We start from the raw sequence: 24,200 nt of genomic DNA, 5'->3' as shown, positions 1-24,200 counted from the left end.
CGGAGGTGCGATACACACAAATTTAATCCCGAAGAAGAAGCTAACAGGCTAACGGGCAAAGCTAACTGTGGGCTAACGCCACTTAAACAGTATTTACAGCCAAGTTTCAGTGAAAAAAATGATCTCCATTGTGCAATTGGATGTACAATATTTTCTGTCAGCGTATATTTAATCTCACGGACAATTAATGAGTTAAAAACCGTATCATTCTACGACACCTACAGTGATGCTAATGGCCTCTAGGGGCATGAGTTACTTAGTTCTGCTTTAAATACATACAGTTTAATGCATTAAACTGCATTGACCACCAGTTTGTGACCCTAAACGCCATAAAAACTTCAATATGCAGCCCTTGATGAAAGAAGTTCATCAATAACCTTTTCCAGCTTACATTCACTTTTTAGCAAAAGAAGATTTTATTACTTTGTGAACTCACAAATTCACAACAGTCCAGTTTTCAGGACAAGGTAATCAAAGTTTGTCCATTCCACTAACCTCACCTTTTTGTCTTAGAGCTGGCATACCTGGCTTTCTCAGTAGTAAATAGTAAATGTATTTTTACCACCGTAGACTATACTGTACACACCACAGTTTCTAAGGAAAAAAACAACAAAAGGCACAAACCGTTTGGACGTCTCCTCAGTGGAGACGACGTGACTTTCGGTGATATTTGAACATATGGAGCAGAGCTTAGGCAGCAGACAGGAACAGTGGAATACCGAGGTAATCCCTGAACTAACATCGAAGTCTGTCGTTTGGATTTGGACGGCTCAGAATCACACGTGCACCAAAGTTTAACAGACGAAGACTAAACACTACAGCAGTTTACAAATTAGACAAGAGAGTACACAAGGAGCCGGGGAGGAGACATGCACCAAAACAGGAACTAAATCATGCCTTAGATTGAAGTTTAGAAAGTAAGAATGAAAAGATTGAGTTTCCTGGGCCACCAACGAACCACATTTGGCCCCAGGGACGAGCTTTGGGTGCCCCTGGTCTAATACATTTGTTAACAGTGCATTACTCAGTCACTTTGTCTTCGCGTGAGTCGCCTGCAGAGACTGAGCCTCACCTGTTGGACCTGACCGCAGACCGAAGGATCGAGTTTCTTCATTGGTGCGAGTCCAAACTTCGGTCGTAAACAGGTCGGGACAATTTCCACAGTAAAATTACACATGCATTATCGAATCCACGTGAAGACGTTATTTTAATAAACCGTGGGGCGCATGAAGGACCGGCAGCTTCAAAACGTGGCACACGATTGGTTGACTTTAGGTTAAAGAGCGAGATGTTTCCGAGTGCAGTGGAGAGACCCACCATCACCCCAGGATGACAAGCCCAAACCCAAATACACAGATAATTTGTATTAAACACAGAGGCTGGTAGTACAGTTCACTATGTAGCTTTTTGAAGAGATTATACTTCTTAGAGTAGTTTTAAATGAGTGAAATAATAATGAAGTATCTGTACTCAAACTTGAGGGGAAAAAATAAACCTTTTTCCACTGTGAGTAAATATTTAAGTGGCAAATGCTTGATTTTGATTTGTAAAATAGATGTAGTTCATCTAGTGCACTATGTTCTTCTGTATTTTCATGCCATTTTCTGGGAATTTTTTTTGTAAATATCACAATTCTGTGGCTGCATTGAAAATAAAGTAACAAGGACCATTTTCTAAGATATGATCTTACCTGAGCATAGACGAGTTGATACGTACCTGTCTGGTTTTTGTGCGTGGAAGAGCGTGGTAGCTTCCAACTTCACCCCCGTTTGGAGCTATAGGAATACATTGGGAGAGGCCAAATGCTAACAACATTTTTGGCCGTTTTGCGTGACTGAGCTCACACACAAAGACCAGACAGGTACGCATCAACTCGTCTAAGCTCAGCAAGAACACATCTCAGTATGGAAAAACGGTGGCCTGTTCCTTTAAGGGAGAACGTGAGTCACTCATGTGATTCGCAGAAACCTAGCGAGTGTGCAGAGCCACCTTAACCAATGGGCTAGCAGGGGCTGAAGCCCAGGGGCCTACCACAGGCAAGGGCCTATCATAATCAAGAATCACTTCACTTGACTAACAATGAGTGCAAGGCGCTCCTATTTGTGAGTAGACCCACCCTACCTGGCCCAGAGGGACACATGTAAGAGTAGCAGGGTTTGGGTTTTTGTGGGATTTAGGGCTATGGTTATAATTTATCATTGGGGTTTGCGCTGAGGGGGGTTAGGCCCTACAATTCTGTTTTAGCCCCGGGGGCCTGTGGGTACATTAAGGTGGGCCTGCGAGTGTGTCATGAATACTTTCAGAAACACACAAAGTTATCTACCACTACATCTCTTACAACAAACACATTGGCTCGTGATTTGGACTGTGAAGCGAGGTCGGTAAAGTTCACCACTAAATGTTCCCTCTCGTTCCGAAGCACTTGACTCGCCGCTAACCCCTCCTCCTGCTCTCAAACCCATAAAACCTGTTCCACTGCAACACATTAGCCCCACTCTGACCACTCCATCGCCCCCAAACCGCTGCTCCCGGCTTGTAATGTGCCTCCGACTAACATCTGTAAATGATTTGTCCGTTTGGCGTTGGCACGGACACGTGAAGAGAGGAGGCAGAGAGGAGCTAATTTGGGCCCGCAGTCATTAGACATGCAGCGATGCCTTTTAACTGCTCCAGGGGCCGATCCAGGGGCCAGCGCGGGGCCCGAGAGGGATCGATAGAATGTCACTTTGAGGAAAACACTCAGACAAAGTAATCCAATTAGAACAACTCGCCGGCATCAGCAGCGTTTATGTAAAAAAGAGAGGAACGGGCCCTGCAGAGAAAGAGTGACATTCATCGAGATAAACTGGTTAGCCTGTTAGCACTTTTTAAACAAATCATTTATTACTGTTCTCTCTACTTAGAAGGAAGATATAAAGCAAAGATTACTTACATTTTAGAGCCTTCTTGTGACATTCCTCTTCATAAACATACTGTCAAGCCATTCATGGAAGTGGGAGTCATTTTTAAAATCTTCTGCAGTAACTAACCGAAGATCCCGGGTGAGTACCTTTACCCTTTTCCATGGATGAAGGAACAACGCTAATTCCAGATTCAGAGAAGTCACGCTATCCTACGCATACATGATGGCTCCGGTCCCTCACCCAAATCTTAACCCCAACCTGATGTTCCCAAAGGCTTATCTTAACTCCAAACCCCTGATCTTAGCCCTAAGGGAGAAAACCTGCAGAAGAGGCCTTGAAATTTGTTTTTTGGTAGGGAGTGAGGAGGAAAGCTGCGCTACCGAATGACTCCGTTATCAAACCATGAAAGACGTTGGTAGTAGTAATATTTTTGCTGACTAACATGAGACCAAAACTATGACTAAGCAGGAACAGGTCTGTGCTTTTTTTCATGTGGAGAAGCTCTATAAAGCCGTGGGCCTTGACTGAATATGACTATACTCAATATTATTACTGTAAAGTTCACTAAATCCATCTTCAACTTAGTCGACTAGATTTACATGCAGTTTGAGTCGACTAAAACTAGACTAAACTTGAAGACAGTTATTTGACTTCTTACTGCATTCTTTGTCGTAATCATGGTACAGTATATCTTTGATCTGAAGTCTATCAGATCAAAGAAGTCAGGCGTTGAGTCATTGGTGTCGCGGTCTTAGCCCGTCCACGTTGGAACGAAGGAACCCCGCCTACAGGGATGGGACTGAAGCTCCAACGAGGACCGGACGTTCTGCGATCTTGGTCCGTCTTCTGAAGGGCCTGTTCGTCCTGGGTCTCTATAGCCTGTCCATCCATGGAAGGGATTTCTCCTTCTCATTTTTAATTTCTCCCACTGGATTTTGGGACATTATGTTTGCCTGGATACTTCATTTGCCTGGAATTTACATTGTCTTGTTTATTGTTTTGTTTTATTGCTCACCTTAGGAGCAGTGATATCTTCAGAATTCTTTCGGAGATTTTACTGCGCGGACGTCGAGGTGCTCCTAAGGTGATCCTAGCCTTACAATATCGTACCCCTTTTTATCCACTTAACTATACTTGGATCTTGTAACTATTCACGTAACCGTATTTAAATAGGGAAACCGTGGAAGAGCTTGGTCGCTTCTAACTTCACCCCTGTTTGGCCCCATGAAGGAGAAGCTAAATGCTAACAACATCTTTGATCTTTTTGCGTGACTGAGTGCGCACACAAAGAGGAGACAGGTACACATCAACTCGTCAAAGCTCAGGTAAGAACATATCTCAGTATGGGAAAACAGTGGCCTATTCCTTTATGAAGCCATTGAGGGAGACAATAACATAATCTCCTTCTTCCTTAGGGTTAAATCCAAAACATATGTAGCTCAAGCTAAGTATAAACAACTGTGCCTGCCGTGGGAAAAGCATCTTATCCAAAACTACATGTATCTTACCAACACAGTATGTGGATGTTTTCCCTCCCCGACACTTGTAAGGTGCAGACATGTTGTATTTACCCTTTTCACCTTCACCTTCAGCGACCAGGCTTTTGTTGACAGTGTCTCGGCTCAAGGCTGTTCCTCGGCAACCCGTCCGCCGCTGATGTCCTCTCTCACGGGCCAGAGGTGTGAGGGGGGGGGGCTAAAGTGAGGAATAAAAGGTGCTTCGACGGGCTTTTAATGTAGGAAGAGAGAGGAGAGAGAGAGCAAACAAGCTGCTCCAACGTGTCATGATGAGCAGTTTAGCGATGCAGAAACAGCTGGCCTCAGACGACCCAAAGAAGAGCGACTAAAAGATGCTAATTATTCAAGCTGGTAGAGAGCACGTGCAATCCCTCAGTCATTCGGTCTTTATACTGGAAGTACACTTGAGGATTGTTTGAGTTGATCATGTTTCAACTCTCATCCATGAGGCTTTGTCAGTCTGAAGATGTTGCTGATGGGAAAGCTGGATATCCACTTCCGAGTGCAGAAATTAAACACGAGATCAGCACCCAGCTTGTTATTTGAAACTCCTTAATTATAAGTTGGTGCTACTTTCACACAGTTTCTCAGAGATTCTCAACTGGTTGGTCAGGACCCAGAGGTGGATTGATCGTTCATAAATTGTATACTGTATTTTGATATTCAAAGGGGCTAGATGCAAGTTTGCCATTTTATACTCACTACTGCCATCTCAGGTCATACATGTAACTGCACCTTCTATATTAAGCTCGTGCATGACGGCACTTCGGACCCGAATTAACACCTTTTTCAGTGACAGTTCATTTTTTTAGAGGCAGTTGTGGTGAACCGGTCTGGGCTCATTCTACACCTTAGGACATTGCTGGAACATGTAGGGGGAGGAAAATACATTATTTTAACATTTTTAAACTTTGTACAGTCCCTTTAACTTACTAAAAAGTAAAGTCCAAAATGTTGTGGTCTTCAGTCTCTTCAGGTACTTGCCCTTTCTCGTCTAGGGGTTCACACATAACGACTGAGAATAGCAAGAGCGACAAACAGTCTGTCTCACGTATAGAGGATGTACGAGATATCTGAACGTGCGTTGGCAGCACATATATGAAGTCCGCAAGTGCGACGTACGGAAAGTTTCAGACAAAACGTACGAAAAGACATACGCTGACCGTACAGACAACGCACGAAGATGTACAACGTGCGTACGTTTGTTTGAGTTTGTTTGACGTGACAAAGACCCTCTGCGATGGGTCTACGGCTCAAAGTTAAGCAGGTCACACATGCCCATACGACCGATTGTGACTCAGGCTTAAACTAATTTCTTAAAAACACTAAGACTTAACCTAAATTAACAGATTCATTCAAATTAATACTGCTGCTGTACTGGAGACTGCAGTGTGTTTTAACCAGAAGGGACTTGGATACTTACGTGTGTATATATACAATATATACAATATGACATTGGTGGTGGGATTTCTGACTTTTATTAGGGGCAAATCTTTAGGACCCGTTAATTTCAAAGAGTCGCTTAAAGGTCTGTCTTCTTTTTATCCAATTTTTGAATGATTTTCTATTATCCAAGCCCCACGGTTGCCAGATGTACGATAACTATCGTATTTGTATGATTATTTTGACCCTTGTACGATGTATGATTAACAATTCAAAAAAGCCCTAAATGTGTGATAATTTCAGAGCGCCAGATGAAGTCTGGTTAAATGCACTGTCCCCTCAGCAGCACTTTGCTTTCGCTCTGATCTGGAGTCAAACGAGTAAGAAAGAGTAAAATGTAAATGAGGAGTATCTGTTTTGAATGTTGCACACAAATACTGAGAACGAAACAAGGTAAGGGACAGATGCATCCTCTTTGGTTAGCAGAGTTGCAGAACTTGAAAAGCCATGAGACATTTGTTCATTTCAATGTGATTGTGTTTCAGAATAAATGTATTACTTAAACAAATCCTAAACTGGATTTTAAAAAGTGCACCTGAAGTGATTGTTATTTAAAGGTAGCCTGTATATAGTGCATACCGTGTGAATGAATCAACAAAAACGAACCAAGGCACATTTTTCAGCAAAAAAAAGGATTTAATTTCATGACATCTCTCCAGTCCAAAAACCCACATGTGCGACCGCAGATGTGCTTCAAAATCAAAAACGTTTACTCCATAATAAATACAAGTCTCTGCCTGTGCGATAAAACAAAAGTCAAAACTACCTTTTCAGCTCATATTTACAAGAGATTATAAATAAATTCCTACGAAATGAACACAATTCAGGCAGAAACAAATGAAAAACAAACCAAACGGGTATAAATATAGTTCATTTGAAAATCCACAACAAGGATCGATTCGAATCTCGTCACACGATAATAAAGGGATTATGAATGAGATGATTGGGTCAGATTGCGTACGGCCACAAGTGTCGAAGGCGGAGATTAGTAAGAAAGCAAGTCCTCCAAAACTCATCCAAAGAAAACCATCAAAAATAAATCAGCAGGTTGTATTGTCAATTACGGACCAATATAATGCCACTAACTGTGATGTTATTCAGTATTTACTAAGAGACTCATTTCGGTATTTTTTTGCACAAGATTATTTCAATAACCTGGAAAAAAACTGACCAATTTACCAAGATTAAATGTTAACTTTCTGCAAAATATCACCTCACTGAAAGGATGTTCGTGGTCATGAAGTTATGAGGTACAACTAAGCTTAATTTAGTGGGGAAATGGGCTTTAAAATCAAAAGAAGACAGTGGGATTTGCATATATTTATTACACCTACCAGGCCAGGCATTGCTGCACAACTGGTATACGATTACTTGAATTGAAGTGTAGAACGAAGTTGCTAGGTGGAGAGTTCCCAGGGTCCCAAAAGCACTTTAATTCTTTTGATTTTATTAAGCATGATGGACTAAATCTGAAATCTGAAAATCTTTGACTTAGTCCATCTGTATTCTTACAATAGGTTTGCTTTCACAACTATCTAGACCAGGGATAGGCAACCTCACCATTGCGACCTAAAGTGAAGAACTTTTTTCTGCAAATGCCAAGTGGTATTGGCTTCGGGACTCACCACTACCCTTGGATGACAAGCCACGAAAAAAAAAAAGGTTCTCTATAGACTCGGAAATGGTTCCAAAACCCACTTTTGGGTCCCAACACACCAGTTGAGAATCACTGTTTTGCTACTTCTTGCAACTCTTCTTTGCATGATAATACTTCTCAATATCATCTTAGGGGCCAGAGGTTCTGTCCTGGAGGGCCAGATTCGGCCCCCGGACCTGAGGTTGCCTTCCCCTGATCTAGACTGTCATAATTTGAGGTGGATTGAGGGCCAATGCAGCTCAGCGGAAGAGCCACAGTTTTGGAAAGAAATCTCTTAACAGAAAATCTCCAAATGTCTTTGGATTCCCACAAACCTGACACTTTCATCTTACGGCTGAAAAAACTTCCACCTGATCAAGCACATAACTTTGAATATTGTTACCACTTCTCGACAACTTTAGAAAGGAATTTGCCTTTAATTAATCTGTGCCGAGAGAAGACGACTTTGAAACTTTGTGACTGTTTTTGTTTCATGTGGATAGGCCCAGCCGTTACAGAGATATTGACCATAAACATCATCAACATTCAGCATTTTGACGGTTACCATAGTTACCACAATAGAAGTCTTAGCTGCACCAACTCCATTTCAAATTATAGAGATTATGGACCGTTAGGAATCCTTAATGAATATAGACCATTTTAGATTTTACCTTAGTTACAAATTAGCATGTAAAACTGTGTATATAAATGCGAAGGACCAAACATACCTCACCATGTGTTTTGTATTGTTGTCCCTATATTCATTTGTATGAGAACGGTCAATTCAAAACAGGTCTTGTAACAACTGTAATACTTTTCAGTGACATTTAAGGCCTTCATTTTGATACAACAAATCGGAAAACTGGTGGATAATTTGTCATTCTCTCTCTAGGTAAATCTAAGTAATCTAATTAGATGGGTCTAAATATTAGCAGCAAAAGAATAAAAGGTGCTCTAAAAACGTTTGGGACCCACTGGCTATACAGTACGAGAGCAATAGTTTGACTTCTGTGATGAAAGTGTAAAAAGACGATAATAGAGCTGAATTTTGAATCGTCGAAATAGTGAAATTGCATGGGGTATTGCATGATTTGTCCCACAGACTTTAAACATGCGAGTCAAATACAGGAAGTAGAGGACAAATTTCCCAGTAATTTGATGCCTTAAGTCAGTGTTCATAGTAGTAGAAGTTTTCAAAGTTGTCAGCGGGACAGTGGTGAGTCAAGAAAATGTCACCTCTTCTCTGAGGACTCTTCACGCTTGGTAATCAAACTGCTGCTATTGTGCTTTTTACAAGTATTTGGTAATAAATTCAAGCTCATCGTGATCACCATCTTACACTGGTTACACTGGTTAGAAAATGCAATATTGATCAGAAACGGTGAGCCTAATTCAAAGTGTCCCACGGCCTTTGGTCCAGGTGCATTGTCTCTAAGCCCTTGATGGCAATCATGTGCAAGCAAAATCATGTGTACAAGCATGTGCACATTGTGTTGGTTCTTCTTAGCGTAAATAGAGAAGTCAGAACCATAGACTTTAGTTTGTGATGCTGGAAAAAGAAACAATTACAGTGAGTTGAATCTGCAGCGGCTCCAGTCTGCAGATATGTCGGTTTAAAGAGGCAGCGGCCGATTAGACGAATTGTTAATGAAGGAGATGTATGAGTCCGATCGATCGCTCAAATAGAACTGGCTCTACTTTTTTAAAATCCCATCCCTACTGTGTGTGGCAGGAATTACTCAAAACATAACTACAAGTATGTTTTTCATGAAAGAACAATATTGTAATATGATACAGGGGGGGGGGGGGTGTATTATGCAAAACCAACTATTCAGAGGTTTTTACCATCTTACAATGTTGTTCTTTCATCAAACACATCACACAGCTTTGAGTAATCCTTGAATCATTCCCTGTGGCCATTCAAAAAGTTTCCCCTGAGCTCAATCTCTTGCTAAGCTTAATTCTTTCATCGCAAAGTAAAAACACTCGCCACACCAGCCAAACCGACTGAAATCTGCACAGCAAAGAAGAATAAGACGCTTACAGGAGTGAAACCCCTGGATATTCTGTTTCATCTGTTTTAGATCAATAATGCATTTTCTAACCAACGAAGTGTAAGATCTGAGTGTTTCAGATTATTACCAAATACTTACAAAAAGCATAATTCCCCCTCTTAAAGAGTCAGTTCTGCATAATACCTCTTTAAATGAGTAATCTGGTCTTAACCTTTGTCAGATACACTTATTAACCTAACCATTGTTCTTCACTGGAGTGAACCCAAAGGTCGGAGGGTCAAATGTAGATCTCATCCCTTGAGGAGCTTGAAGCTATAGCTGGATTACCATGTTTGAACAGATGTGCGTGAGGAAGTTTTTCGAATAATGTAAAAAGCCATCAACTCATACAAACCACTCCAGATGATTACTTAGAAAACCTCTACAGTGATGAAAATGATGTGAAATTATATCTATTATGGATATTCCTTGCTTGTGGCGTATAACTGACAGAATGCTAGCATTCTTAGCAACTTGACGAGGAAAGGTTAGCCGTTAGCTGCCGTTGGTAATGATCACTGATGTCCCTTTAAGTGCTTGGCCTTGCTCCGCTAACCGCGCGTGGGCGCCCATTTCCATATGTGCCGTAGCTCGCAGTGAGTCCGGATCGTAGATGCTCTCCAGAGTATACCCACTGAGGGAGTACGCCGCGTGCTTGTGGCTTAGCGGGTGGGACTGGTACAGGGCCGGAGCGGGGGTCGGCGAACCGGAGCAAGCGCCCGATCTGGCAAACGAATGGTGCAACGGTAGAGAAATGGGAGGCGATAAGTCATTCTGGAGGTAGTCTTTGGGCTTTGAAATGGGGCTGTTGCGTCTAGACAAAGGTCCCGGGCTCGCGTTTGGGCTGACCACGTGGTTGAGACCCCGACACACCATGGTTTGCAGCGGTAACGGCGTAGGAGGGTAGTCTTGGTTGTACACGGGGGCTTTGGGGAGTCCGTTAGCGGGGCCTAGCGGGATGTCCTGAGGCAGTTTGCGCATGTTCAGCCTGCTCTCCTCCTCCTTGATCATCTGCTGTGTGGCCCGGATGAGGCTCTGGATCTTGCTAGGTTCCTGTGGGGGGCTGGAGCTCAGGGGATCGGATCGAAAGCGCTCCCCTGAGTCCGAGCCGCCGTCAGGGGAGCTGACGACGCTGTCCTCGTCCCAGTGACCGCGGCCTTCGAACAGACACAGCCCAAAATCAGAACAACGGATCTTTTGGCCTCATCTCAATGCCTAAGAATTGCATTTAAAGTCTCACCGTGATAGCTGTGGATGGCAGTGATGTGGGGCATGCTGCTCTCGTAAACCTCCGTGGAGCTGCGGGGCAGAACTGAGCGGCCCACGCCCCACCAGGCCTCTCTGCCCGAGGGAGGAGGACCCAGGAAGTACCGGCCGGCCTCACAGCGCCCCTTATCGCAGCCGTGGCCCTGTATGAGGAGAGGTCACAGTGGCAAATTTAGGTATTACAGTAATTGTGCTAAACATACATTACGCTAGCTCCCGTTACCTGGGCGTGTGCGTGGAGGTGGTGTGGGTGCGCCTCTGGGTGGGGGTGGTGCTCCTCCGTCAGCCCGTAGCAGAGCGTTCGTGGCTCGGTGAATTGTCTAAACACGCAGGAGGAGTCCATGGATTCGCCGTGGTCCAGGAGCTGAGGAGAGGCCGAGTCTGTGAGGGGACTACTGCCCCACGGACTGTCCCGGTCTGACTCTGAGCGCTCCGCCTGGAAACCCCCGTACTGTCAGGAGAGGGGGAAAGAAATGAAGTGGAATATTGTGTATAATTGTTAATTGTGATCTTTAAAGCTGCTCTTGGCCTCCTTGGCACTGCTTTTTCGGGCTTTGTAAGTTTATTTCTTTACTTATGTGCTTAATGCAGTGTATAAATGCAGAAATTCTCAGAAGTATAGGTTTTTAAATGACATGTGGCACTTACACCTCACCAACGCATGAATGTACTTATTTGAAAAAAAAATCTGTTATTCACAATTAGCCCCTGAGTCTGTCATCATAAGCACCATTATAAGTTTAAGTCAGTATTCTAGAAAGATATGAACATGCTAATGGTTAGCCTAGCTAGATGCTGTAGCTCTGCCTCTCACTTTATGCCCAAATATTGATATGTTTAAAACAGGTCTCTCTTGTAAATGAGATATTGAATCTCAGGGGACAAACCTGTATAAAAAAAGGATAAAAAAAAAAATCTAAAATATTTCTACCGGACAAGCTCAACTGTTTTTAATACCCATGCCATGCGCATTAAAGTGATGGAAAACAACATTATCGATTGTTAGTTAATTGATATGACAAACATTTGAGCCACTTAAGTGCGAAGAATTAGCACAGGCGGATCGGTAGGTGATGGTACCAATGGCCGCTGGCTGCTCTGCTTTGTGACGACAAACTAGGGGCCGCCATTGCTCCATCATTGCTGTAGTACCTCCAAATAGCCGCTAGTCTCCCATTGGAATGCACTGCGCTTTAGATACGTTAAAAACAACTTTAAAGCCTGGTTTCTAGTTTTCTTTAATGTTCTACTGCTAGATATTCCTCCTGTGATAACGCTGGGTTAGTTACAATTAAAGAAACCAGGCTGTTTTTTGTCTTTTTGTTTTGTTTTGTTAGAAATCTCGTGCTAATTGAGGTCGACTGTTTGCATTGGAGCAGCACGAACTACACGTCGAGCAAGGGCCGAGTCTACAGTGAAGATCCCACCCTGCCCTCTTAGGAACATGCCTCGTCAGAGCTGGGGAGGGGGAGTCTGTAAACCCGCCAGGATTTCCTCCTCGAACGTGGTCATTGTGGCAAACGGGGAGGAGTGAGGAGGAGATCTATTCTTTTTAACAGTCTATGGACAGTACAGAGGACGGTTCTGTGTTCAATTGAGGCAACTGGTAACTGGGATTGTTGCCACTTGAAAATTATGACTTAGATCGTTTCAGCTGAATGAACAAAACAGCTAATGCTACAACTGTACAGCTCTACACCTAACAAGAACATTATATAACATCATATCGAAGGCTGTGACCCAAAGTAACGTTCACTTCACTGATGCGGTGGTTTGTCATTAGCTACACTAGCCACCATTGCTGTCTTCATCCCATATCTGAACTCGGAGCACTCTGATCATCTCGAGTCTACATGTTTTAATTGTAACACGTTGCAAAATCCAAGGTCTTTTCCCTAAATGGAAGATCGGGAATTTACCAGTTGCCTGGAACGCAAAAAAACCCAAACATGAAATACAGACTGAAGCGGAACAGCTAATCTAAACTACTCCTGGTATGTTTTTTTCTTAGTCTTTGTTTGGTTGATTCTATTTATGGTGGTTTTGGTCGGACTCGGTGCTGCAAGTGTACGACTCTGAACTCCAAAAAACATGCTCAATAGGTTAATTCTGATCATGACAAATGCAGTGACTCAAATGCAGAAAAGCTCAAACACAAACAGCTTATAACATTTAGGAACGACTTGGTTGATAATGCAGAATTTACAGTCGAGCTCGGCCAATTTCATCCAGTTTCTCATCAGATTCTTTAGACAACATAATCATCCTCTGAGCTCTTTTTGGAAGCGCTCCATTTCTCTGAAGGCCCAGGACTTGGCTGCGTTTTCGTGACCTCACTGTTTAAATAATCACACCATTAAAGCTATTAAACCATCTGGATAAACATTAGCTCTGTTTACCACAATAACAGGATTTCACGGAGTGCCTCGAGGCTCGCCGTCTTTGTGTTTAAGTAGTTTGCGGGCCCATTACCGAACAATTTTGAAATAGCGTCTTTGAATCCTCTTGTTCACGGGCAGGGGTCTACTGTACATGGCCTAGCTCTCTTACCTGAGTATAGGGGGACAGCCGGGCTTTAGTTTTGGGCCGGGAGACTCTTCCGCGGGATGTCCTGCAGCTGTCCGTCAGGCTGCCAGTGCCACTGCTGCTGCCAAACGGGAACGACGACTTGGAAGAGATCTGATCCAAGGACAGCTGCAGTCCCTTATACTCTGTGTCCCTAAAGAAACACATCCATTTTGAGAATTTCAGTTAATTGATGTAAAGTATAGTTACTCTGCTGAGACCCTGTTAATCTTGTTGTTTTAGACCTCGGGAAATATATTTTGAAATGCTTAGTTTAACTGTTAATGCAGGTAATTCATATATGAAAGATTGCGAAAACAATGTATTTTACAATATAACTTACACCAGACAAAATACTACAAAACCACAGCCTTCAACCTATCGGACAATCATTTAAGGCTATTTTATTCTTTTTATTAGTCTAAAAATAAGTAGGTAGGTCTACATTCAATTGGAAGATGATATAAGATAAAAAGGGCTTTGCCAAAAGTAAACAGAGAGGGAAGCAGTTCAAACAGTATTGAGATGTATGTGAGTTTGTGATGAAGCAGGCAACAGTTTAAAGGGATATCAATAAATAGCCTAAATTATTTAACTACTTAGTACTAGTGTTTTGGGGCAAGAAAAGCTACTATACTACAACTTGTCGGCGTTCATTCATGATCCAAGAGGCATAGCCGCAGCTTATTCCTTGAAAAGATGGGTATATGGCACAGGGCTTCCTTCTGCCTGAAGGAGTCCCTCACCTTTCTCCACGCTGTCATGAAGCTCAAGCAAGGACTGGACGTTAGCCACAATCTTCAGCCCTATCTGTGAAAGGACTCCCCTCAGCCCTGGGAAATCTCATCTATAGCAGAGAGTGACTACTTTCTCCCATTCATTCTCAATGGGGAATATGGATGCTGTACACTTTTTGGCCACCAGTGTCAAATTGGGGGCGCTGTTTCACTCCTTTCGCAAAGTTAAGGAAACACTGTTGTGGTGTCTTGGTGTTTATCAATCACAGAGTGTTGTAGCACATCAGATACCAGCTTACCAAATTTAATTGCAAAGGTTGTTGACATTAAACAAAGGTACATGTTCGAAGTTGATTTAAAAAAGAATTTATTCTGAACTGACACTTTAAAAATGATCTAATATGGCATTTTCTTTGAGTTAACAAATGAAAGAGATAATACTGCTGTAGATACAGGTGTTGCTGTTGTTTATGTTCTGCACTATATTGCTAAAATAGGCTTTTGCCCTAGTTAACATTTGTTTTATTGTAGCATGTTATATACTGTACATAGCTAGAATCAAATGTATATCAAAAAAATAAAATAAAGTAATGATTATATTTGCAGTTATATGTTATTCACATGATATCGCCATGCTTGGCCCGTGACCCACAGGCACTTTTTCATTTTGGCCCTCGGAGACAAAAACTTTGGCCACCCCTGATCTATAGCCTATCCGTCCAAGGGAATGGGATCTCTCACTGAAATGTCATTCGCCTCAAGGTCTCTCTCATCTCCCATTGGGTTTTGGAGTTTTTCCTCGCGTAATGGAAGCTCTGAATAAAGAGAACGCCCGGAGCATCATCAGCTATCTCAACTACCCATCTTTCACTGTTTGATTTGATCATTGTTGTTCTCCAAACTGTTGGTTCTTGGCCTGAGCACTGGGTAACAATCTTTCAGACGCCCCATTAAAAAAAAAAAACACTGCAACACGTATTAAAGCTTCTGAAATCATCTTTAAAAAAATGTCCATTGTGAACTAAATCTTGTAAAAAAGAAAAGTCATAAATTTCACACAACTGCAATATTTGTTGAGTGAAAATTGCGATTTCCCCCATCAGCGTCCGTCGGCGTGCTTGTTTGTGGAGGATGGAGATGGCAGATGGACCGAAAGCTCCGTCCCTTCTCCATTTTAATTTCAAATGTGGTGGCTGCGGCGCGGGCCTCTCGCTGCGGGGAAAATGGGAATTGATTGGTGGCTAAAGTGCTCGGTGGATTTCTCGGCGGAGGAAGAATCGAGTTTTGAGGCAACACAAAAGCTGCACAGGGTTTACTTTGGACAAACAGCAGCGGCTCTGCTCGATCTCTCCACACACAAGCCCACATTACAGGGATTACATTAGCTACAGTCCGAGAGGATTCTGGAAAAGAGACAACCAACAAGTGCCAAAGCTGTCGCCGAGCCAATCCATGCTTGTTACTCAAATTTGTCCATGGGAGGAAGAAACTGGCATGTGTTTTCTCGTTGCTGTTTTTCACTGGTGTGGTAAAAGAGGAAACCGAAAAAATATGCAAGAATCAAAGTTATTATTGATAGTTGCAAGAGAAAAGATGATACTTTATTTCTTATTTACAGTATTGTAAACAGGCCTGGCTTGGCTGACCCTTTCTCTTTCCAAAAAGGATGAGTATATATATTTACACTTAACATCATTTCCAGTTTTGCCTTGTATAATATAAAAAATATCAGTCAATGTATTAAAGCCAAGTTTTGTGTCCCGACCACTAAGTTGAGAACCAACAAATACATAAAAAAAAACAAAAAAAAACTATCTTGACCGAATGACACAAAAACAGTCGCGATTCAACTACCAGCTTCCTGTCGTTCTGTCACAATGTGAATCAGAAAATCACACTGTAAAGTTCAGGCTGTAAAGTTGTCCTCTGCAGAGAACAAAATATCCTATCTCAGTGGGGTTTTATCATTTATGAAACCTAATAACGTAATACTGGAATTGGGCGGGTGAAGCCATTCCATGGGTGAAAAAAACATTTGCCTTGTTGTTTTCAATGTAAAATTGGTTATTAATATCTTATTTTTTGAACAAAATCAATATTTTGAATGAAAAAATATCAAATCCAAGGCTCCGAGAGCTGCTTTTTCAATAAAAGAGGGAGAAAGGGGTAATTTTTCATCATCACAGGAGCCCATGGGCTCTGAATAAACAATATTGAATTCTAGCCGCGCCGTAAGTCTGCGGTTTTTCAGATATTTTGGGGCAGGCTTGGCTGCCCAGACCCGGCAACCCTAACAGGTGGCAATGCATAGATATCATATAATAAAGGCTAGGTGTCTTGTCGACGTCCGCACACGGCAGCCATCTTGCCACAAGGAGCTTGCTCACTTGTAACATTGTGTTTTATGGTGCATGTACTTTTTAAACAACCATAACGTTTTCTACCAATTTTCAAACAGTTTGGTTTGTTATAAACGTCAGAAATTTAGTCATGACACTGCATACATGTGAATAAAAAAGAAAATCTGAAATTTCAACATGTTCCAGAAACCAAACCATTTGTAAATCCGTCAAGAGTTCAACGAGATAAGAGGATATTTGTGTTTGTACCTTACTTAAGATACCACAGAACTCGCCAGAAAACATCCCTGTGCCGGAAGTGACTCCGCCTTTAAACATCTAGCCTTTATTATATGATATCTATGTAGCAATGTCGAGGGGGAAGAAACCACCTCTCATGGAATCACAATTTTTCACTTTTAAGCCGCTTTTTCATGGACTAGAAACATATTTATCACAAACAAATAAAGTCAAGCCAAAATCGAGTCAGTTTGTTCACAGCACATTGTTCAGTAGAAGCGAAAAACGGCCCCTTTAGCAGACGCTAGCACATGTTGCATGACGCTAACATTAGCTTCCTGGTTAGCATTGTCCGTTTTTTAAGTATTTATGGATTGCTCCTCTCCATAAAAAACATAGTCGTAATTCAGCATGTGTTAAAGTAATGGTGGACAAATGGGAGAAAGTTTAACGTTTCTTTTGCCCCCTCTGGCTGCTTCGAACATGACCATATATGGGCAATTTCTGACAATGACATGCTTAAAAAGTGCTGACTTTCAACCTTATTCTGAAACTTAATCTAAAACGTTGATCCAGATGTAGAACTCAAGTCTACATGTTTTGGAGGCAGTTGTACTTTTGTGAAAGACTTTCCTAAATAACTTTCAGGAGGCAGAGTGTATTGTGGTTGCGGGTGTCGCAGGTTATCGGCCTGAGCACACAGCGGGGGGTCAGACACAGGTGAAGAGCTCTTATCTCGTCCTATCTACGGCTGAGCACACGAAAGCTACCGGTGAACCAACATTCACTGTGATAAAAGTCTGACCTCCCATTGTGCGGAGTGTGAAAAGCATTTTGAACCAGCGCCGTGTGGGAAAAAGCATTTCTCCACTGTCAAAGAATTAAGTTATATAGGATTTCAATTATAGTCCTTCATAGGGAAAATAAGTCTAAAGTTACACTAAGACTAAACCATGGGGATGCATTTATGAGGTGCAAAAGGAAGTAGTTGTCAAATGGGACACACTGGGCTTAACAGTATCATTTACTGAGCAGGAAAACATCCATCAGGCCTGTGTAAGTGTGGTTTAGACCTGGAAACTGTTGTTTTCCACTGTGGTGAGTATCATTTTAGCAGAGAGAAGTTGAAACAAGGAGGAATGAGAAGGCCGGGATTTACTCTTTCAACTTAAACAGCGCTTCAAACAGTTCAGCAGCAGAGTATGAAGAACTTTCTGACGTTTTTGGAAGAGACGGGATTGTTTTGTAGAACTAGGGCTGGATGATATGGCAAAAAAGAATTGTTATGATTTGTGGGAGGTAGTGCATTCTAACATTGTAAGGAGGAGGAGGAAGAGAAGAGGAAGGGGGAGAAAAAGGAGGAGACGAAGAAGAAGGAGAAGAAGAAGAAAGAAAAAAAGGAAAAGGAGAAAAAGGAGAAGGAGAAGAAGGGGAGAAGAAGAAGGAGAAGAAGAAGGAGAAAAAGAAGGAAAAAAGGAGAAGGAAAAAAAGAAAGAGAAGAAGATGGAGAAGGAGGAGAAGAAGGAGAAGGAGAAAAAAAAAGAGGAAGAAGGAGAAAAAGAAGAAGGAAAAAAGGAGAAGGAAAAAAAGAAAGAGGAGAAGATGGAGAAGGAGAAGAAGAAGGAGAAAAAGAAGAAGAAGGAGTAGAAAAAGGAGAAGAAGGAGAAAAAGGAGAAAAAGAAAGAGAAAAAGGAGAAGAAGGAGGAGAAAAGGAGAAGAAAAAGAAGGAGGAGGAGAAAAAGGAGGAGAAGGAGAAAAGGAGGAAAAGAAAAAGAAGGAGGAGAAGAAGAAGGAGAAAAAGGAGAAGAAGAAAGCTGAAACTAACCCAAACTAACCCTTAGTGGAGCTTACTAAAGGCGTTTTATTGAGCTAAGTTAAATAAATGTGGTAACGTCATTTCATGTGGAGGTCTGGAGCTCCACTGATCACGTTACTCTCCATCAGCTGCATTTAGACCCTCTTGGAAGAAGAAGCAGAAGAAAAGACAAAGAAGAAATAATGCCTTAAGCACCAAGGAATAAACAAAGCAAAGTACTGGTATCAAATAAAATGTAAAAACTGAAAGGTACACAGCCCTATCCTGGACTCAACCAGGGAATACACCAGAGCATGAACGTGACAGTAAAAGGGGGAAAATCAGTGAAACAAGCGGGAGCCATTAGGAGTGATTTAGTTTACAGCCCATCAATTAAAAGGCCGTAAACACAGTGATGTTACGGCTGAGACGGCAGGGAGCAGAGGAAATATGTGTCAAGCTGTTAGGAACAGGCGTGTCGCTTAATGAGAGCATTTATAGGCTTTCAATCATCACGAATCTGTCAAATCCACACATCAGAGCCATAACAGAGATGGTGAAGCTAAGAAATGTGGCCAGCAGCAGGTATAGGCTCGGTGCAGTAGGAATCTAGGAGATAAGACGTTCAGACTGCAGGATAAAGTGACCCAAATCTCATCTCCAACATGACATGAGCAGCTCGGTGACTAATCAGAGGTGAGAAACTTTGTGGAACACCAGCACCAAAGTCTCTGCTGGAGTGTGGAGGAGGACAAGAAAAAGAAGCAAGAGACACTCGAGGCTCATTCATTCATTTTTTACTAGAGGCTGATATATCGGACCGATATTTGGGGATTTTACACTATTGGCTATCGGCCGAACTAGCGCCGAGAAAATATTTCCGGGAACATGATAGAGACTTCCCGCATTTTGCATTGGAAAGAGCATAGTTAGGGCTTTAAAGCAGTACTAAGTAATTCCACCCTAGAGGCCATAAGCACCACTGCAGGTGTCGTAGCATGTTTCATTTTTTTTACTTATTAAGTGTCCGTGAGAGTAAATACTACGCTGACAGAAACAACAAAGAGAGGGAGGGATATTGTACATCCAATTACACAATGGAAATAATTTTTTCCCTCAAACTTGTAAATGCTGTTTATGTGGCACCAGCCCGCAGTTAGCCTGTTAGCTTCTTCTTCGTGATTAGTGTGTATTGGTGCTCCGACCCGGTGGCAGTCAAGTTACAAGTGTGGTTTTCTGGCCAGACACACCAGGGGGAGATGAAAGACCCTCCAATCATCCCATTAAAACTTGTATTACCCCCAGAGGGACTACGAAAAGGATTTATTAAGGTAAACAAGTTACTTTGTATACGAGTCCTCCCACAACCTTCTAGGCGAGAAACATCGCAATGAAAATTGGCTAGCTTCAAGTTTGTTAAGCGCAGGTTTCACTAAACCTCTGTTATTATGGACGTGCTGCATGTCATTTTGAAGTGCAGAATCTGGAGAATTCAATTGCTGAGTGTTTTAACCTCCACTATTGTATTTTTGATCACCAAGTAAAATGTTGCGCAGCTAGTAACAATATGCTAATGCTAACGACAACTAATCAAAGCTAGGACAGAAACTATGACTGAATCACCTAAAGTGATCAAATAAAATCAGCCAGTGCTGGAGTGGGCAAGTCTTTGTTTTTACAGCATTTTGGAAATATATCAGCATAGGTCTGAGAAAAACCCATATCAGTCGGCCTCTAATTTTGACTTTATTTTAATGACTTCAAAGTGCTTGAATATAAATAAATTTTGGAGTATCTTAATAAAAGATTGCGAATGAAACAAGCTTCAACATTTAACTTTTACAAGCCGTTATTCAAGTGTACACGTCTCTTTTGTTTTTTGAATGGGACTCGTAATTCTAGACTCTTTGTTGTGTTTTCATCTCTTTTTGTGTCGCTTTTTCCTTGTGTTATTGTTTTCTTTTCTGGCACGTTTTTGTTGCTGCTTTGTTGTTGATTTTTGTCACTTTTTGTGGCTTTTTTGTCATGTTTCTGTCACATTTTTGTTGTGTTTTCATCCTCATTTTCATCACTGCTTTGATGTTTTTTTACAAGAAGCTTTCTGATTTGTGTAAAGCCAATTTGGTTAAGGTGGAGGGTAAGAGGTTAAATTAAAACAGCCTTTTCTTCCAGCTTGTCCAAACCTTTTTTGCATTGAGCATCACATATTGAAAAACTTCAGTCTCCCTGGTTGAATTGTAGCATGTAACTCCATAAATAAAACATCTTTTGACTTGAGCAGTACCAAAGCTGAGGTCCGCAGTCCCCCTTGTGTTTATTCAGGGCTGGATAAACTGTACCGACGTCTCCACAGGCTGCATACTCTGCAAACCAATCCACAACGGAGCCAGACAGTGACATAACACCGGGTCGATCCGCGGACTGCAGATAGCATACAAATATGTCCAGCAATCCCGCTCTCATTGCAACAGCCTTTGTTTCCTTTGATAGAAAAAAAAAAATCTCTATTTCTGAATTGCGCAAGCCTCCACAAACATGTCATTTTTCCAATTAACCTCTCGTTAATTGCTTCCCACAGAACTGTTTGTGTAAAGCTCCCGTTCCAATACTCATTATCTCGTATGACGGAGATGACAGCGAGATTCCATACGAGAGCGCTCGTCTCTCGTCTGCTCGTATGTCACTGTGTTACAAATCTATACGGATGTGTCTGAGGATTGTGATCTACACGACCGATCTGAACACTTTGCAAAGCGCAGTTTGAAGTGATATCGCAGGGAAGCTATTATTATACAAATGATCATCCTGGCTGTTTACAGAAAAGGCTACTCCGAGTTTACTTCCACTCTCACCTTGCAGTTATCGCTAGCCACGAAAGTTCTAGATATTCTACAAAGAAGATATTTCTGGGGATTTCTGACAGATTGAAAAAAAAATCCTGTACTCTGAATAATTGTGATCATGGCCCAACCGATATATTGGCCGGCCGATATTAAAGTCCAAAATTGGGATACTTTCAATATCGGCTATCGACCAAAATCGGCCGATAAAAAGGCTGATATCTCTGGGACTAAGACTTCCCATTTTCAGCACCGGAAAGAGCTCAGTCAGAGCTTTAAAATGAGCCCTCCCTCAACTTCCTAGGCCTCAGGGGAAACATTATGGTGAAAATTGTTTGTACACCTATTTTACATATTTTAGTTTATAAACTTTGGCGTATAATTTTCGGAACCATAAGAGACTTACTGTTTTTTGTTTTGCAATCTACTGATTTTTGTCTTTCCAACAAGCTCCCTCTGAAGTAACTGCTAAACATAATTATACAGCGCCCCCTGCTGTCACAGTTCAACGCTGACACATTTAGAAGCTTCATACACAGGATTATGGACAGTTCTAAAACGATCAAAAATATCAGTGGTGCATACCGGAATCGGCTAATCAAAATACCCGATAACTGTTTATTAGCTTAGTTAAGTATATTCAAAGGACAGCGTGCAGTTACATTAAAAACATGGCTGCACCAGATTTAGCACTATGCTAATTTCCATCTGTAATCCTCACATCGGTCGACTGATATTTATATATATATCCATGATAGAAACCTTTACTATAACAATATATGCTTAATTTTAGGCTATTTGAGGGATTAAAAAAAAAACCCAACAACATCAAATTAAATAACCGAGCCAACCTCCTTCATATCGGTATCGGACCCCGAAAATCCCTCATTGTGATTGTGCATGAGGCTACATTGAGTAATAGACAGGTAATGTAAAGTTTAGAATAAGGCACTGATGAATTAATAACAAAAATAATGGAAGTAACTATGAATAATATGCATAGAGTTAGCGATTGTATGTAACTTGTAAATCTTCAGGAAGAGGCATATTTGTAAAGCGTTGCTTCATTATAAACTTCTATAATTTTTTTTTTGGTATGACTAATTAATAGTTTGTAGATGCTTACTTAAATATTGCCAATTGTTTACAAACACAAGAGCTCATCATTAAGTCTTGGCTTGCAGTAATTTTTTTCGTAATTACTTTTTTGTATTAGGTACTTTACTTTAATCGTTATTTCAGGTTCGATTTAGTTTCGTTTATTGGAGCTGTTTACATTCATTTTCTCACAGAAATCACATCATTATTTACACAGTAATGGAAGCTCAAAAGGAGTGGGCTGAAGCTGAAGTTTATGTGTGGCCATCCCTTATTACACACTCAGTACTCGTGCATTTCACAGAAGTATTCTCAGTGGGAACACAAGTAATAACAGCTGCACACTTTACATTACATTGATGTAGATTATTCCTGTTTATCATTTTCATACCCAGGCGCACACAGCCATGAGAATGTACCTGCTTATGAGTTACGTTTTCAGCTACACAATCAGTAACATAGATCTTACTATTTGCAGCATCTGACCTGGGAAGACCTTGTAGCTACAATCCACATCAAACATATATTGTCACAAGCTTATAAAGATCACTGTATAGTATTTGAGTTATACATCTATTGCACAAACCAGTATGAGAGCATCTGTATTAACGTGAGCTTACATAAGGCATGTACAGAGAAGTTAGAAACAGAGATGTACTGCACCAGATTATAGCTGAATGAAGCCCAACATAAAGCCCTTACTACTGCTATTACAACTCATCAACCTTACACAACACTTTTCACTGAATTTCACATTGAATCAGTCCCTTTCATATTTCAAGGCCATAACTGTCACATCAAAGTTCCCATTAGTTCATAAGTCTTTATAGCAGCCATTCCCAAAGTCTGTTGTATCGCAGTGCCCTGATCGAAGCAACGATGCCACCCCTCCTCAATAATGATAATTCACTCTATTCAACAAAATGCATGTTTAACAGCAAAAAATGACATAGAAAGAAGCAAATAACCATGAGAGTAGATTCTACACTCACGTGAGGACGTAGTTGACGCTGACGATGCAGTGCGGGCGCGAGGAGCGGCTGTTGTGGACGATCGTGGCGTAGCTCTGCACCCACACCCAGCCGCCATGTTTGGACAGGAAGCGGTAATACTTCGTGGTGACCTGCCCTTTCACCAGCACTGAAGCATCAGATGAGAAACAAAATTATATCTTGTAACATAATGTCATAGTGATAGCGTGTTTGCACTCACAGAGGTGGTGGGCGCAGCGCAGGTGGAAGGAGTCGCAGCTGTGGACGTGATGGTACAGCGTCTTTTCGATGAGGTCCTGAGGCTCGTATCCGGTCAGCTCGGCCACTCTGAAGCATCAAATACAACATATCACACAAAAATATCCAGAGGTGGTCTGAAAGACATTTACTTAAAGGAATAGGCCACCGTTATACCATACTGAGACATTACCTGAGCTTAGACGAGTTGATTCTCAGTCACGCAGAAAGACCTAAGATGTTGTTAGCATTTAGCCTCTCCTCCTCTCCCCTATGGGGCCAAACAGGTCACTTCTAACTTCACCCCGTATGGCTCCGTAGAGGGGAGGAGGAGAGGCTAAACGCTAACAACATCTTTGGTCTTTTTGCATGACTGAGCGCACGCGTAAAGACCAGACAGGTATGCATCAACTCATCTACGCTCAGGTAAGAATATATCTCAGTATGGAAAAACTGTGGCCTGTTCCTTTAAGTACTGTAATTAAGTAGAGTTTATTAGAATCTGTGCGTTACTTGAGTAGAACTTATTACTTTTACT

General features: G+C 41.7%; 1 protein-coding gene across 1 annotated transcript in view; it reads right to left on the bottom strand.

Moving 5' to 3' along the window:
* Nucleotides 1-9,726: 9,726 nt before the first annotated feature.
* sim1a (SIM bHLH transcription factor 1a) overlaps nucleotides 9,727-24,200 on the bottom strand; it is a 33,254-nt gene continuing 18,780 nt past the window's right edge. The window contains exons 7-12 of the mRNA XM_079561326.1: nucleotides 23,646-23,752; nucleotides 23,426-23,573; nucleotides 13,370-13,538; nucleotides 11,043-11,270; nucleotides 10,794-10,962; nucleotides 9,727-10,710 (exon numbers count right to left, since the gene is read on the bottom strand). Of these exons, the coding sequence (XP_079417452.1) occupies nucleotides 10,049-10,710; nucleotides 10,794-10,962; nucleotides 11,043-11,270; nucleotides 13,370-13,538; nucleotides 23,426-23,573; nucleotides 23,646-23,752 (1,483 nt within the window). The 3' untranslated portion in view covers nucleotides 9,727-10,048. The remainder of the gene's footprint in view (nucleotides 10,711-10,793; nucleotides 10,963-11,042; nucleotides 11,271-13,369; nucleotides 13,539-23,425; nucleotides 23,574-23,645; nucleotides 23,753-24,200) is intronic.

Source organism: Gobius niger (genome assembly GCF_951799975.1).
Source record: "Gobius niger genome assembly, chromosome: 8".
NCBI classification, from domain to species: Eukaryota; Metazoa; Chordata; class Actinopteri; order Gobiiformes; family Gobiidae; genus Gobius; species Gobius niger.
Note: the sequence above shows the minus strand (reverse complement) of the source record. Positions and strands in the feature narration are given on the sequence as shown.